Source organism: Pinus tabuliformis, chromosome 3_2 (assembly GCF_031772625.1).
Source record: "Pinus tabuliformis cultivar Carrire ecotype Pingquan chromosome 3_2, CPIR1, whole genome shotgun sequence".
NCBI lineage: Eukaryota > Viridiplantae > Streptophyta > Pinopsida > Pinales > Pinaceae > Pinus > Pinus tabuliformis.
Genome location: NC_142302.1, coordinates 1,085,928,377 through 1,085,942,721, shown reverse-complemented (window position 1 = coordinate 1,085,942,721; position 14,345 = coordinate 1,085,928,377). Strand labels below are relative to the sequence as shown.

Below are 14,345 nucleotides of genomic sequence, written 5' to 3'. Positions count from 1 at the left end.
TTTGAACTAATATTTGGATGGGCTTATGTAGGACTGCGAAAGGGAAATCTATGGATGACTTCCAAGCAGACCATATGGAAGGATGTAATGTCCTTCCAAGAAATATGGCATGAGAGCAGAATGACATGAAGCAAAGGCAAATGGAAATTTGATGGATCACTTTCTGATGAGTTGAGGACATGACTAACTCATGGATAAAAGTGATGGATGATCTGTGCCCTATGTAGAAGTTCCCAAAAGATGAAGACTCCTTGACGAAGAAGAAATTCATGACATCAAAGGAAGGAGCTCTTCAAGCAGTTGATTGTTCCAAGATCTCCACATGAGGAGCTGCGGTAGGTCCCTAGCTAAGAGGGAGCCTGAAAAGAAGTTTCTTACTTGGAAGAAACTTGAAAAATTCCTAAGCAAGGAGCTTAGGTACATTCCTGTGTGATAGGAATGAGTACATTCCTTTAATGGAATATGTCCTCTTGGTTTGAAAGGGAGAGATAGACATGTCATTCTGGTCTTCACCTGGGAAGACATAATGGAGGATTGTGTAATCATTTGGCATCCGATACTCTTTGGGGATGAGATAGGGCATCCCATGAAAGAGCAGTCATGGAGGACCAATATTCTTTGAGGACTGGGGAGTCCAAGATAAGAATAGTCCTCATGGAGCATACCCTGAGAGAACTCGGGTGGGGTATGTTCCGAGAGAGACAATGATGAGTATGTCTATAAATCATTGGTCTCGCCAGCATTGAGCTCAGATCTTGTGGAGAGATGGAGCTGTTAGTCAAGGCCTTGCTATGTAACAATGCTGGTTGATATGATGCTATACAAATGAGTTACAAATCTGAATTCTTCTTAAGAGATTCTTCAGATTGAGAAAGTCCAAGGTACCATTATGAATACCTCCCTAGTTAAGAGGGAGTGTTGAAAAGTGTAACTAGGTTTGGTCTTCATAATGACACGTAAATATGATTTTATGAAATAAGATGTAAATAAAGAAAAATGAAACTATTTTATTGACTTGCTTCATGGGTTTCATGAGCAAGGGTTTTTGTTTTTGAGTCAAGACTCCAATTGAGAGTCTTTAGGATTTATTTGTCATCTAGTCATAAAATGAAGAGTCATTGTCGTGTGAATGGAGTCATGTTACACTTTGTAAAAGGTCAACATTATCTATGTAAAGTATCCTCCAAGAACTTGTCACCAAACCTCTTCAAGTTGGCCTAAAAACGATAAGGAAGCCACAAGATCAAGTCGGCCTAACTCTAGCTGTCAAGTCGACCTAAATGGCAGTGAAGGAGGTGTATATATAGCCTACCTCGTCCTCCATTTGAAGGCAAGAAACTCGACTTAATTGAGACAAGAAGAAGTGCGAAAGAAGAAAGAGAAGCAGTAGTACGAAGAAGGGAGAGAAGGAGAAGTGCGAAGAAAGAGAGGGTTTCTTTTAGGTAATACAAAATTAGGGTTTCTTCTGGGCTAGCGAAAAGACTTTCTTCTAGGGCAGTGTGAAGTTTGGGTAGTAGAATCTTCGGGGGTAGTGTGAAGTCTGCGCAACAAAATCTTTTGGGAATTGTGAAGTTAGGGCAACAAAAGAAGGAACCTTCTGGGAGGTCAAAGTAGAGACCGAGTCTCTCTAGAGGTAGCTAAGAAAGTCCTAGAGACCGAGATTCTCTAGGGAAAGCCAAAGAAAAGCAGTAAGAAGGATAAAGGCAGAGTTCTCTAGAAGGAGCCAAGGGAAGTAGTGTGAGAAAGGTAGAGCAAAGGAAGAGGCAAAGTATCTAGGTTGGTGAGAAGGTTCTTGGAAGTATACAAGAGTCAAGGGTCTGTGTCATGGTCTTGGTACTTATCAATTGAAGACATAAGAAGAAGAATTTTGATTGGGTTTTCCTCTCAAGAGGTGAGAGGTTTTGGCCTTGGCTGCAGAAACCTATATTCTGTGTCACTTGTCTCTTTTATTATTACATATTGGTAATTGTCTTGATGAAAGAACACATTAATAAGCTAACGAAGGATTGAATATAAGATTATGAAGAAAAAGAGCATCACAAGCAATTATCAAGAAGAGAAAATTGTCATTTATTGAATGCCCTATATTTCTCAACATCATCAAACCCTCATAATTGGCCTCAATTCTATCCTTAGTTTTGCCCTTAGAACAAGCCTCAAATTAACTTAGCATCTCGGCCTTCGAACTATGTTTGTGTTACTAAAAACAACTTGGCCTACTCAGCCATGGAACAAATCTCAAACAACCATTCAAGAATGTGTCTTTATCAAGTGTAGTGTCTCCTGAGCAAGTGTCGTGTATGTGTTTGTTATGGAGGAATCCAAATTGTTCTTCGGATATATGTCGCTCAAAATGGTCTTCAACTGCATCAAGATGATTTTGTTCAAAACTTTGCAACATGCTATGCGATGAAAATCATTATAAGGTTTGGAATCTTGCTTCTTTGGGATAAAACAGAGGAACATGGAGTTGGTAATCACATGCATGTAGCCTTTGCTCTGTAGTTCTTGAAACACCTTTAGAATATCTTCTTTTAATAGTTCATAGAAACCGACGAAGAACTCAACAATATACTTTTTGGTCCTGGGCATTTTCCTTTTTCCATTAATGCAATGCTTTGCGAACCTCTTCCTCTGTTACCTATGCCTCCATTCAATTGTTTGATTCCTTGCTTATTGATGAAGGGAAGAGGTTCAGAACCTCTAAAGACTCCATGTTCGAGTATCCAGGGGGCTACGAGAAGAGAGACCTAAAGTATTCAATACTTGCATTAGCGAGATTGTGAAAAAACTGTGTTCTTGTCGCCTTCCATTATCCAGACTGCTCTACTGTATTTCCTCCAAAGCTTTCTTCGGGGGCCAACATCTTTCTTTTTTTAGCTTCTAATTTTCTTAAGAATTCCAACATCTTTAGTGTGAAAATGCCTGTAACATTATTTTGGAATATATCAATGATCCTATCTTCAATCACTTTTAATGTTGCCGTTTGTTTTTCAATGAAAGCTTTACTTTATGTCTTGCTTTTTGATTTTATATGTTTCGAGCTACTGGAGAATAGTGCCATGTAAGAGACACGTGGATCAAACCAAGATGTTTCGACCATCTTGATGGGATCTTCTTATTTAAGCCATGAGTTGTTAAGGCAGAATGGAGGAGGCACCATTTTATCATCTTTTTCGATTCTGAGGAGGATTAGGCTGTGATTTGAAATTCATTTAGTCTTTTGCCTTCAAAGCTCTTCTTTGTGGGCCAACATATCTCTTTTTTCAGCTTCTAATGTTCTTAAAGATTCCAACATCTTCAGCGTGAAAATGCCTATAACATTATTTTGGAATCTATCGACGATCCTATCTTCAATCACTTTTAATATTGCCTTTTTTTTTTCAATGAAAGCTTTACTCTATGTTTTGATTTTTATTTTTATATGTTCAAGCTATTGGAGAATAGTGCATATAAGAGACATGTGGATCATCTTGTCAATGTAACCATGATGTTTCAATCATCTTGATGAGATCTTCCTATTTAAGCCATGAGTTGTTAAGGCAGAATGGAGGGGGCGCCATTTTATCATCTTTTTTGATTCTGAGGAGGATCAGGCTGTGATTTGAAATTCGTCCTAGGTCGATCCAAGTGGTTATTTTAATGTTGGAAGTCATCATAGCTTCAGAGAGAATGAAGTGATCAAGTCAATTTGGATCGACATCATTACCCGATTGCATATTGTGCCATAAGGGAGATAATTTAGTAGGCGTTATGTCCATGAGTTTACTAGAGTCCAAAAAATAGGCAAAAAATGCCTTGAGAGCATCCCAACACAACCTTGGTTCCTAGGCCTCCCTTAACGAGGGCGAAGTTTAGATCGCCTCCTATAAAAATGTTATTGCCATTTAAGAATCCCAAGTTCCCCAAATCTTCCTAGAAGGTTTTCCTTTCCGAATAAGGAACGTAAATGTTCACGATTATGAAAACTGTATTCATTTCTGTTCACACAAGTTCGATTGCTATCATATTGAGGTGGGAGGAGGTGGATAAAGATATGAGATATGGGGTCTAGACCGTAGCTAGGCCACCTGAGAGACCAATTGCATCTAAAGATCTGAAAAACCATCCTTTTAACTAATGCTCTAAAATCGATGTAGCTTTGATACCAGATGACATTGTCTATTGGAGGAGAACAATTTATGGCTTATGAAGCTCCAAGACATGATGGAGGACGAGTTTTTGTGTGCCTCGTTCAAAACTTCGAAGGTTGAAAGAAATAATTTTCATTTCATTGCTCTCGATGGGGATTTTCTAGTTCCAAGGGTCCCCACAATGGTTGATTGCTTACCTCTCTTAATGTCCTCTTTGGCTCTCAATCGAGCCTTGGAGAGGTTCATCATTTGACCAATTTGAGAAAGCCTTGGGGAGTCTTCTGCGGTTTTCCATACCACCTCTTTGGGTAGCTTTAAACGATGGGTGACGCTTGGACCTGAGGGCCTATGGGACTCTTTCTTCACTCTCCCTAGTGGCATTTGGTAAACCAATTTTGGAGGAAACCCATGATTTTGAAGGGGATAACACAACAACTTTCAAAGAGGAAGAACAATAAGGAACAACGGGCATCGAAATGGGGAGAGGGTTGAGAGGAGTGGATGAGATCGAGGGTATCTCAATCTCAGGAACGCATAGTGTCAAAGAATGAGAATTTGTCAAAACTTGGACAACATCTGAAGGAGAAGCATAGTTTGGAGGGGATTACGAAATGTTCGTAACTTCAGTATCCCTAGGAGGCTCCTGAGGAAGATCCATGCACATCTTTCGTCGTCCTTTGTCAAGCAATCTAGTTCAAGGCCTATGAATTCGACATATACTATTAATAATCACCTTTAGACCTTCAGTAGACCAAAAACGAAGGGTAGGCCAGTGATGATTGCCCAAAGTTTTTGGAGATGCATTGGCTCTACTCTAGTCGAAATCTATCTTCCATTTGCAAATGAAGCCCTAACATCCCCCATTGCCAATCTTGTTTAGAACTTTTTCGACATCCTGCTCCATATTTCGAAGAGAACCAAACCTGAGTGAGAAAGTGGATTTTTGACATATAACCTAGGTAGGGTTCCCAAAATTCCTGTAGCGATTCTTTTAGCAAAATGGGCCTCATGGTTTTAACTATGAACTTGCCAAATATCGCCTTCGATAATAAGTCCGGGATTTGCTTTGACTAGTTGTCCTTCACGCTAACCAATTTGGCATCCTTACGCGCTTTGACAGTTTTACCCTGCCTCACTCTTCGCAGGATTACAATGCCAGGATGAACATGGTTATGCGCCGGAGTAGTCGACGAATGCAGGTTGAGTGACAAGGAATTTCGAAAAGCGGAAATATTACCAATGTCAACTTCCTTAATTTGATGATCTAATCCTCCATGTGAAAGCCCATGATGCAACAGTCTGTGTTTGTAAGGAAAAAGCTCCTGATATGTTGGAAAAATATTATCTGGACAACGACTATCGCCAACATAGTCCACCTCATTGAATATCATTTTGGAGGTGAGACTTTAAAGGGAACGAAAACAACTAGGGGAAGCTTCGAGAATTGCATATATGGGTCACAAGTGTCCCGCCCTCGCTGGTCAAAAACTAATTTGCAGTTGTCTGAGACCAGATTTTGGCCATCAGTGAGCCTATAGTTTAGGAATCTGATCTGATGGTGATGCCCTCTGTCATCCCTAAGATAAAGTTGATGGTACCTGAAAAACAGAAGATTGGTAGTAAATGAACCTGCGGTGAAAAGATGTCAAGACTCGAAAAAAATCCTTGAATCCTAGGTGAAGACTACCTTCCCCCCAATGCGATATTTAAATTTTTTATATCATGTTATTATTAGTAAACTAGTTTGGTTCCAGTCTTCTTTGACCCTAGCCTGGTTCTGGTTTTGGTCTGTTTTTACCCTAGGCTCGTGTTGGTTCCGTTTTGCTCTGGCCTTTGGCTGGTTCCAATATTGGTTCTGGTTCCAACTTTTGAAAAACTGATCTACAGTATATCCTATATAGTTTACACTCCCTTTGATATGTCCATGGCTCTTTGTAGCTACAGTTTCCATTGTACATTGTTTTAGTGTTGTTTATTATATTTCGCGAATGGAAGCCTCCATTATGTCATGGTATTGTCCCTTGTTCAACATGATCGAGAGCATATCCTATCTAGTCCACTCTCTTTCGTTGATATCTCCATGGTTTTTTGAGCCTTTCATAAGCACTCTGTTAATACTTGAATAAATTTTGTGGAGGTGCGTTATGCTTTTTTTTTTGAAATGCAATGTTCTGTAGCTTTTAACAACCATTTCACATAAAGGGTCACAGAGGGTCCATAGCTTGTAACATTATCTGGCAAATTATTGACGGTTTCCTTGCTTGACTATCCTCTTTATCTAACCATATCCTTGGCTAGATTATGGATTGTGTTCCTTTACTTCGGATGTTCTATTAGTTGATTCCTCAACTCTTCTGAAATATGAAAAGGCCATTTTTCTTTTGACCTCCATCTCACTATTCTATTTTTTCTCCTTATCGATTTTCAAATAATTTTCAGTTTATGCTAACATTTCTCTTGAAATATATTTCAGCCCTGCTCTTTTTTGTTAAAAGGCAAATGTTGATGCCTCTCATCATCATAGAGATGGGCTTCCTTGCTATGTCAAATTTGATAGAAGGCTTTTTGAATTACACTCTTATTGGTCATGATATTATACAACTGTTCTTCTAACAAGAGATTGGTAGTGCAATAGCTTTTATAGGCTTCTTTTTCCATACTTTGGTTGTAACTTGTAATATTGTACTACACAACTTCTTTTGTATATGATGTACAGACATGCTGAAGGAGCTGGGTTGCCAAGTCTTTATTTAAATCATAAATAATACCTTCTCTACATTTCAACCTGCATACCCTATTCCAAGGCAAGACATGTTTCCATTGTCATCTCACTCGTTGGCATGGAAATGTCCTTGGGATTGTTCTTATCTGATCCAACTCATAGATTTTGGTATAGCTAGATTTGAGCGTTAGTAATGAATAAGAGCCAATAAAATAGATTGTATTGGTTCGCTTCTTAAACCTTATTCAACAAAATGTGTGTCTACTGGAGGGATTGTTATATATTAGTTTGCGGGTTTGGCCCTCTGAAAGTACAAAATCTTGAATATTTTTATTTCAATTTCTTGACCATTTTATGTGAAAACCTTAGGATTGATATTTATCATTTGAGTTCACTCTAATCCATCAAATATCTTTTAAAATGTTTCTTAAATTCCTATGCTCATTGGATTGTTGGCTTATGTATTGGAGATTTTTGCTTTTGTTATTTATCTCTCCAAGGCCTATGTAAGAATGATAAGCTTTGATTAGGTTTTCCACTTCTAATTTGTTGGAGCAAGAAAAGAATACGCAGGTAGTTATTGTGTATAAATGAATTAAAAGAATTAGCTGTGTACTCCCTTTTAGGATTATATTGATTTCCATTATGATTGCTGGCATTTGTTATTTCTTTATTGATATATCTAGAATATGACCACTATTTTTGGAATATATGACTGAAGTCATTACTAGATTATGCCCTCCAATGGCTATGTCGAAGAGCGCTTCATGGTTTTGGTTTTGGTTGAACTTGTGATGCAGGATGACATGTCCACTATTTGCTTCCTTCTTCATTGTCAAAAGTACATCGAACTTGTTATGGTGATTCTCTCTTTCCATTCTTTTATGTTCATAGAAAAGAGAAATTAATCATGGTTTTTGAATATTTCTTGATACTTTTTCTTCCTATTTTTGTGATTCCTAATATGTATGGATGTTCTTTTTACTTCTGGAGTAAAGTCTTGACCTTTTTTCTAGAAGGATTTTGGGTCTTGTAGAGTTATTTGTTTGTAGATTGTCAAGTGATAGCAATGTTCGCGTATAATGTTGTTGATGCACATCTTTAACTTCACGTGTAGAAGTCATGGGTGCCATTTTTTAACATTGCAAGACCACTTGGAAAAATTCAATAGGTTTTCTTATTTGCCATGATGTGAAATGGATTTTCTAGTCTTGAATAAACATTTTTCTTTGAAGCATTTCTGTTGCATGTTAGTTGTTTCCAATGTTTATTGCCTTTATTTAGTTCATTTATATCTTTGTTCATGTCGTCTCAAAAGTTTTTGAATTGCCTAGAGTTATGGTTAGTGTGCATGAAAGATAAAAATTCATAGAACTATGCCAAAAACATTTTAGGTCCAAAAGAAAAGCACATACTTGTAACAAAAACTACTTGAAGAGTTGTTAATGGGAGAATGATTGAAATCATTTTATTAGAATTCCTCTTATTGCTTGAGGTTAAATAGAGTGTATGCTTTCACTAGAAATAACAACTTTCTGAATTGCTTATTTTCTAATGTAGAATCCATGTTGAGAATTCTCATTAATCTTGTTTTCTTAATGAGATTATCTTCAAGAAATGTTGAGAACTCTCATTAAACTTATTGGTGACTCCCATTGCCTTAGCTGACCATTCCCTTCTATCTTTCTCCCTTAGGTTGACAACCTCCCTCCCTTGAACTGCCCTTCCTCATGGGCCACTTTGGACAACCTTTTTCTTTATTCAGGGTGACCTCGACATCTTTACCTACCATCTTTGCCATGTTGAAATATAATTTCAATGTTGAATTTCTAATCTTGATAATTACTTGTGACAGTTATATATGTTTTGCTTTTAGCATTCACTTCATTCAATTAGGTCATCATGCAATTATACATTAAACTATGCACATATAAAGACAGCAGAGATCACATAAAACCCAACAATCCTTTCCTTATAGAATCTTTGTCAACAAGAGAAATCAATTCATAAACAAACTAGCCAGTATGACTTCAAGTGCCAAGTCTGCCCTCCATAACAAGCAATAGTCTTCTTGAAGTCTGTCACAAGGTTGTCCTCAAGCTGCCGCAAAGTTCTATCCATAAGACTGTTCATAAATCAGAGATAAGCTGCCTCAAGAGCTCACATCATCACAGAGATACGCTGCTTCAGAAACTTGAATCATCACATAAGTAAATTGCCTCAGAAGCTTGCATCAGCACAGAGATAAGTGCCTCAGAATCTCACATGAGCTGGTTGCCTGCGACTTCGCATGACAGGGATTGGCCTCAGGTTTGCATTACGGAAAGTAGCCTCAGATTCACATATATTCCTCGGTGCTGCCTCAGAACAGATCCAAATTTCTCCTTCATATAAGATACATGAATTGGTTTCCAAATGGTGGCATAGTGATACCAATATATAGTGCAATGTTGCACGAAGCGGGAGCGAAGCGGAAGCGCGGAAGCGGAAGCGGGAGCGCGGAAGCGGAAGCGGGAGCGCGGAAGCGTCATTTTCCAAAAATCTAGGAAGCGAAGCGTCCGCGGAAGCGTCTGCTATATATATATATATATTTTTATATTTTTTTGCATTTATACTCAAAACAAACATCCCAAATACCAAATTAATTGTAGAAGACATGAAAACATGCATATTTTTGCATAAATCAAGATAGATATGGCATCCATGATTCCATTGTAGTTACTAGTATGTACAACAATCATCTATATTCTAGCTATTACAAACATACATCAAATTTTTAAGCATATTATAAAACATAAAACATTTAAGCATATTATAAAACATAAAACATAGAGCATATTATGATTTATCTAGCAAGTGAGCAATTGTCAACATTTGTCATGTCCAAAATTCAAATAATAATGTTTACAAAATATGTCACTTGGTCACCGCCAAGCCAAAAAGGTTCAAAATTCAAATTCACAAGTCTACAAGTCTAATAAGTAATCTATGACAAAAAGTAGTAGATTGTGAATATATCTACTAATCTCTCCTCCTTCCACCACGAATAGAACGTGATGGCGGGCCTCCACGTGGTGGCAATGAAGAAGATGGTCCCTGTGTAAGTCGTGGCACTGAAACTGATGAAGAAGAACCCCCTGCTGTTGGTGTTGAACCATGGAACCTAGGAACCAAGGGACCAGATGGGGGTGGGGGTGGTGGCATATCAACACGGTCATCATCATCCTAGAATCGCTCAAAAAATTCATGCAAAAAAAAAAAACACTAGTTAACAAAAAAATAAAAAACATGAATTAGAGAAATGCTTTATAAGGGAAAATTGGAAAATTCATACCACAATGGACATACCTGGATAAGAGCATCCTCTAATTGCTCTAGTCGCAACACTCCATCCTCCAAATTGGGCTCCTCTGGATTCTTGTCCCAAATCAACAAGTCTTTATTAGACTTTGCATCTTCACAGTAATGGGACTCCTCTCTGCCCGGTCTAAATTCAACCTGTTCCTTTTAACACTGTGGATGAAAGAATAAGAGCTCCAACACCTCTCTGCAGAAGAAGTGTTTACCACCTGTGATAGCACCCGCAATGCCAAACTCTGTAGAAGTGGAGTATCCCCTCCATGCATGTTCCACCACTCAAGAGCAGAAAAAGTCTCTCGATCTTGAATTGCATGCATGCTCCCAAATGGACCAGTGTTGAGCGTATAGTTGCTCACCTGTCTCCGTACCAATGCAGCCTCCTCCTCATCAGGGATTAATTTACTCAATGCAGCCATATATTTTTCGTGAACCTCTCTATCTTGGTGTGGTTTTTTCCTGCTTCCCCCCCCAGGTGCTGGTGTTGAAAGCCATGATGGATGATAGTATTTAGGTGTCAAAACATATGCTAATGCATGCAATGGAATATTTAGCATTTCCCATCGGTTTTGCACCTCTACACGAATATAATTGTACAAGGTGGTATCTCTAGGCTCAACAATGTCTTTAATCTGCCCCAACATGCTATCCATTTGCTCATACACCTCCCCAATTACTGGTCGATCTGAATCTGCAAACTTGATCATGTAATAAATTGGTTTGGTGAATTGCAAAACATATTTAACCTGTGACCAAAAGTAACTGTCAAGAACAGTGTCCTTGACTGCATTAGCACCATCTGTGTTAGTGTTAATTTCATCCCATGTTTCAGCACACACCAGATTAGTTAAAGCTTGTCTCACCCTCACTAGCCGCCTAAAGGTGAGGTAATAACTAGCAAATCTTGTCTTTGCAATTTTAAGCAATTGCAACTTGGAGTAAGTGCCATAGAAGTAGTTTACCCTTGTATGCCCTGTGATGAATTTAATGAGCTGCTTCCCTTTCCTGTAAACCTCAGCAATCCACCCACAATCTTTGTGTTTCACAATATCATGCATCAAAAGGTTCAATGTGTGAACCAGGCACCCAGACCAAAAGATGTGTGGATGAGTACGCTCAATAATTTTTCCTGCTGCCTTACAATTTGCTGCATTATCTGTGATCACTTGAACCACATTATTCGGACCAACATCTTTGATTGATTTCAATAGGAGATCTGCAATGTTTTGTGCAGTTGCACTGATGGAGGAGGAGTCATGACATGCAATAAATACTGCACCACTAGAAGAAACACCAAGAACATTTATCAAATGTTGGTTTCTAATATTTGTCCACCCATCTGATACAATGGATACCCCAGAATCCACCCACTCATGTGTAAAACGTGTCAAAGCTCTTTGAACCTTAGCTTTTTCTCTTTCTAATAACACTGTTCTAGCTTTCTCATAGTTGGGGGCCTTGTATCCTTTTGGGGCTTCATTGATGGCCTTTACCATGTCATGCCAATAGGGAGAGCGAAGCACATTGAATGGTACACCACAAGCACAAAGAAAACGGACTATCTTTCCATCCACATCATCCCTCCCAACAACATTAAGGAAATCCCCTATTGTTCTTCTACCTCCAGAGGTTGCAGAAGTACCATGAGGAGATGGGCAACTACCAAATTTAGAGGTTGCACTTGATTCAGAATGAGTTTTTTGTTTCTTGTTTTTTTGTTGTGCAGCCATCTCTATTTGGATGTATTTTCTTCTTTCTTCAGTTGAAATGTTTGGGCAAATTTGTACCCCCACAGAACCCTTTTTTTCGTCACTGTCCAGCACCCCACAAAGATGCCTCCTCAGACGGGTATATGAACCACAATATGGTTTTCCTCCATGACAACCATGAGGGCACACAAATTTGTAAGATCCACCACCCTTTCCCCCATCAAGTTTGGTCACATAGTTCCACAAGGGTGTTGATGTACCTTTCCCATCTTGTGCTTCAGTGTCCCCTTCAAGTTCATCCCCTTCCTCTTTAAACCCTTCCTCCTCATCATACATTGGGTCACTACTATTAGGACCAAGTTCATCCCCTTCCTCTTCCCTTCTATTCCTCACCCTTGCCATCATTAAAACCAAGAGTGGAATGATACATAGAAGCCAAAAGAACACCATCTTGGAATATGGATATAGGTGGTGGACAACCTGTAAATAAAGGAGCAAGTAGAAACAATGGGAAAGAGTAGGAGAGGGAGGAGAAAAATACAATTTTTTTTTCAAAAAAACAAGGGAGTTTGGGGTTTGAACTTACCTCTTTAGCTCTTGTAGATGAAGTCCTCCAAGCTCTTGCTCCAGGCTCCTCCTCCTTCTCCTAGCTCCTCCTTCTTCACTCCTCCAAGCTCTCCTCTCTTCTCCTCTCCTTTCCTCTCTTCTCTTCTCCTCTCCTCTCTTCTCTTCTCCAACTCTCATAAACTCAAAGTGAGAAAATGAGGAATGAATGGGAGCTTTATGCTTTTCATTCCTCACCTAAACTCACCCTAAACTCACCCTAACCCACCCCCTCATTGCAAGTTAAGTTGACTTTTAAAAAAAATTAAAAAAAATGAAGTGTCATTCCTTAGCCCGCGCGGATTTTTCGGAAGCGCTCGTGAAGCGTGCGCTTCCGGGCCCGAAGCGTGGCGCTTCCGGAGGCCCGAAGCGCCCTCCGAAGCGCGCTTCGGGGCCAACGCTTCTCAAAAACCAGGAAGCACATAAAAAATGCGGAATCGCGCTTCGGAAAAGTTGGAATCGCGCTTCCTTTGGCGCTTCCGGAACACTTCCGTACGGGACGCGATTCCGGCCTAGGATCCGGGGGGGGGGGGCGCTTCCTGCAACACTGTATAAAAGTAAGCACAAAGGCAAAAGAATATGTTTTAATCATATTTTTAGGGTCATTGTTGGCATACTGTCAAGTTTTTGACTATGCACATGATTCTGCGTATATTGGTAGCAAAGACCTACATTCATGAATAAATGAACCTTTTCTCAAAATTATGGTATTTTGTACTATTGTTGCAAAAATTATGTACAACATCAATTGAAAAGGATCTAAATATGAAAATTTACGGAAAATAAAAGAAACAACAAAAAATTGCCATCATTGTTAGAGTAATGATTTTTCTGGATTGTTGATTACTATAAATTTTAGAAACACTGCCTTGTGTGTGTGTGTGTGTGTGTTTTTCTGTCTGTCTGTTTGTCTCTCTCTCTATATATAATTCATTTCTATTTGGTTCAACTTGTATGGAGATATTTAGGTTTGCATGGTAAAGAAAGTTGTAGATGCAATAAACTTAAATAGGGTGAAATTTAGTAGAATTGAAATCCAATGAGAAAAATCGATGGTTTGGTAGTAAATTTCCATTGCCCCATGCAATCAATATCTCACCCTAAATTATTAGAAATATATGTGCACTAGTTAAACTTGCATGGAAGTGGGACCATGCTATAACGAGAAAGGTTTGTGGTACATGCCCAAGTTAATTGTGTCACAACTTTTATGCACAAATGTATATGTGGATTCGAAAGAGAATGTTACCCTTTCTCATTGTTTATTCACAAATGTGTTAAAGGTACAATAACGATGAAACACAAATACCTTTAGTTTTGGACATTCTCAAACTAAATATATATTTTTACTAATTCCAAACTAGACCCTAACTTATGATTTTGATTTTCGAATGAAGAAAGTTTGAACATAGGAGCTGTGAACATGGAAGTTAGTGTGAATTAAAGAATTGATGATTAACGAGAATTTTGCTAAAAAAATGCATGTGAAAAATATGCAAAATCCTATTTGTTAGCTCAATGGAGTTGGATGAAGAAGTATTGCCAAGCAAAGTACCCCTTTCATGAAATGTGAATCTACCATATTGTTGATTTATCAGTGCCAAATAGAAAAGCTCAATTTTTGAAACTGATAATTACTTCCAATGATATTGTTATTACTTTAGCACATTCAAATTATCATTAAGCAATTATACTTCAGAAAAGTTCAACCGTAAATGTAGTAGGACAATAGAGATCACAATAGAATTGCAATGCATCGAGACAAAACTTTTACCTAGGGAAAACCCAAGAAAAACCGAACATTCTTTTCTTGGGAGAAGT

The 14,345-nt window shown here is 38.5% G+C and overlaps 1 protein-coding gene across 1 annotated transcript in view; it reads left to right on the top strand.

The window, feature by feature from the left end:
- The window catches only part of RANBPM (SPla/RYanodine receptor (SPRY) domain-containing protein), a 264,798-nt gene that overhangs the window by 212,979 nt on the left and 37,474 nt on the right, over positions 1–14,345 (top strand). Inside the window, exon 9 of the mRNA XM_089417491.1 lies at positions 7,656–7,715. Coding sequence (XP_089273617.1) covers positions 7,656–7,715 — 60 coding nt within the window. The remainder of the gene's footprint in view (positions 1–7,655; positions 7,716–14,345) is intronic.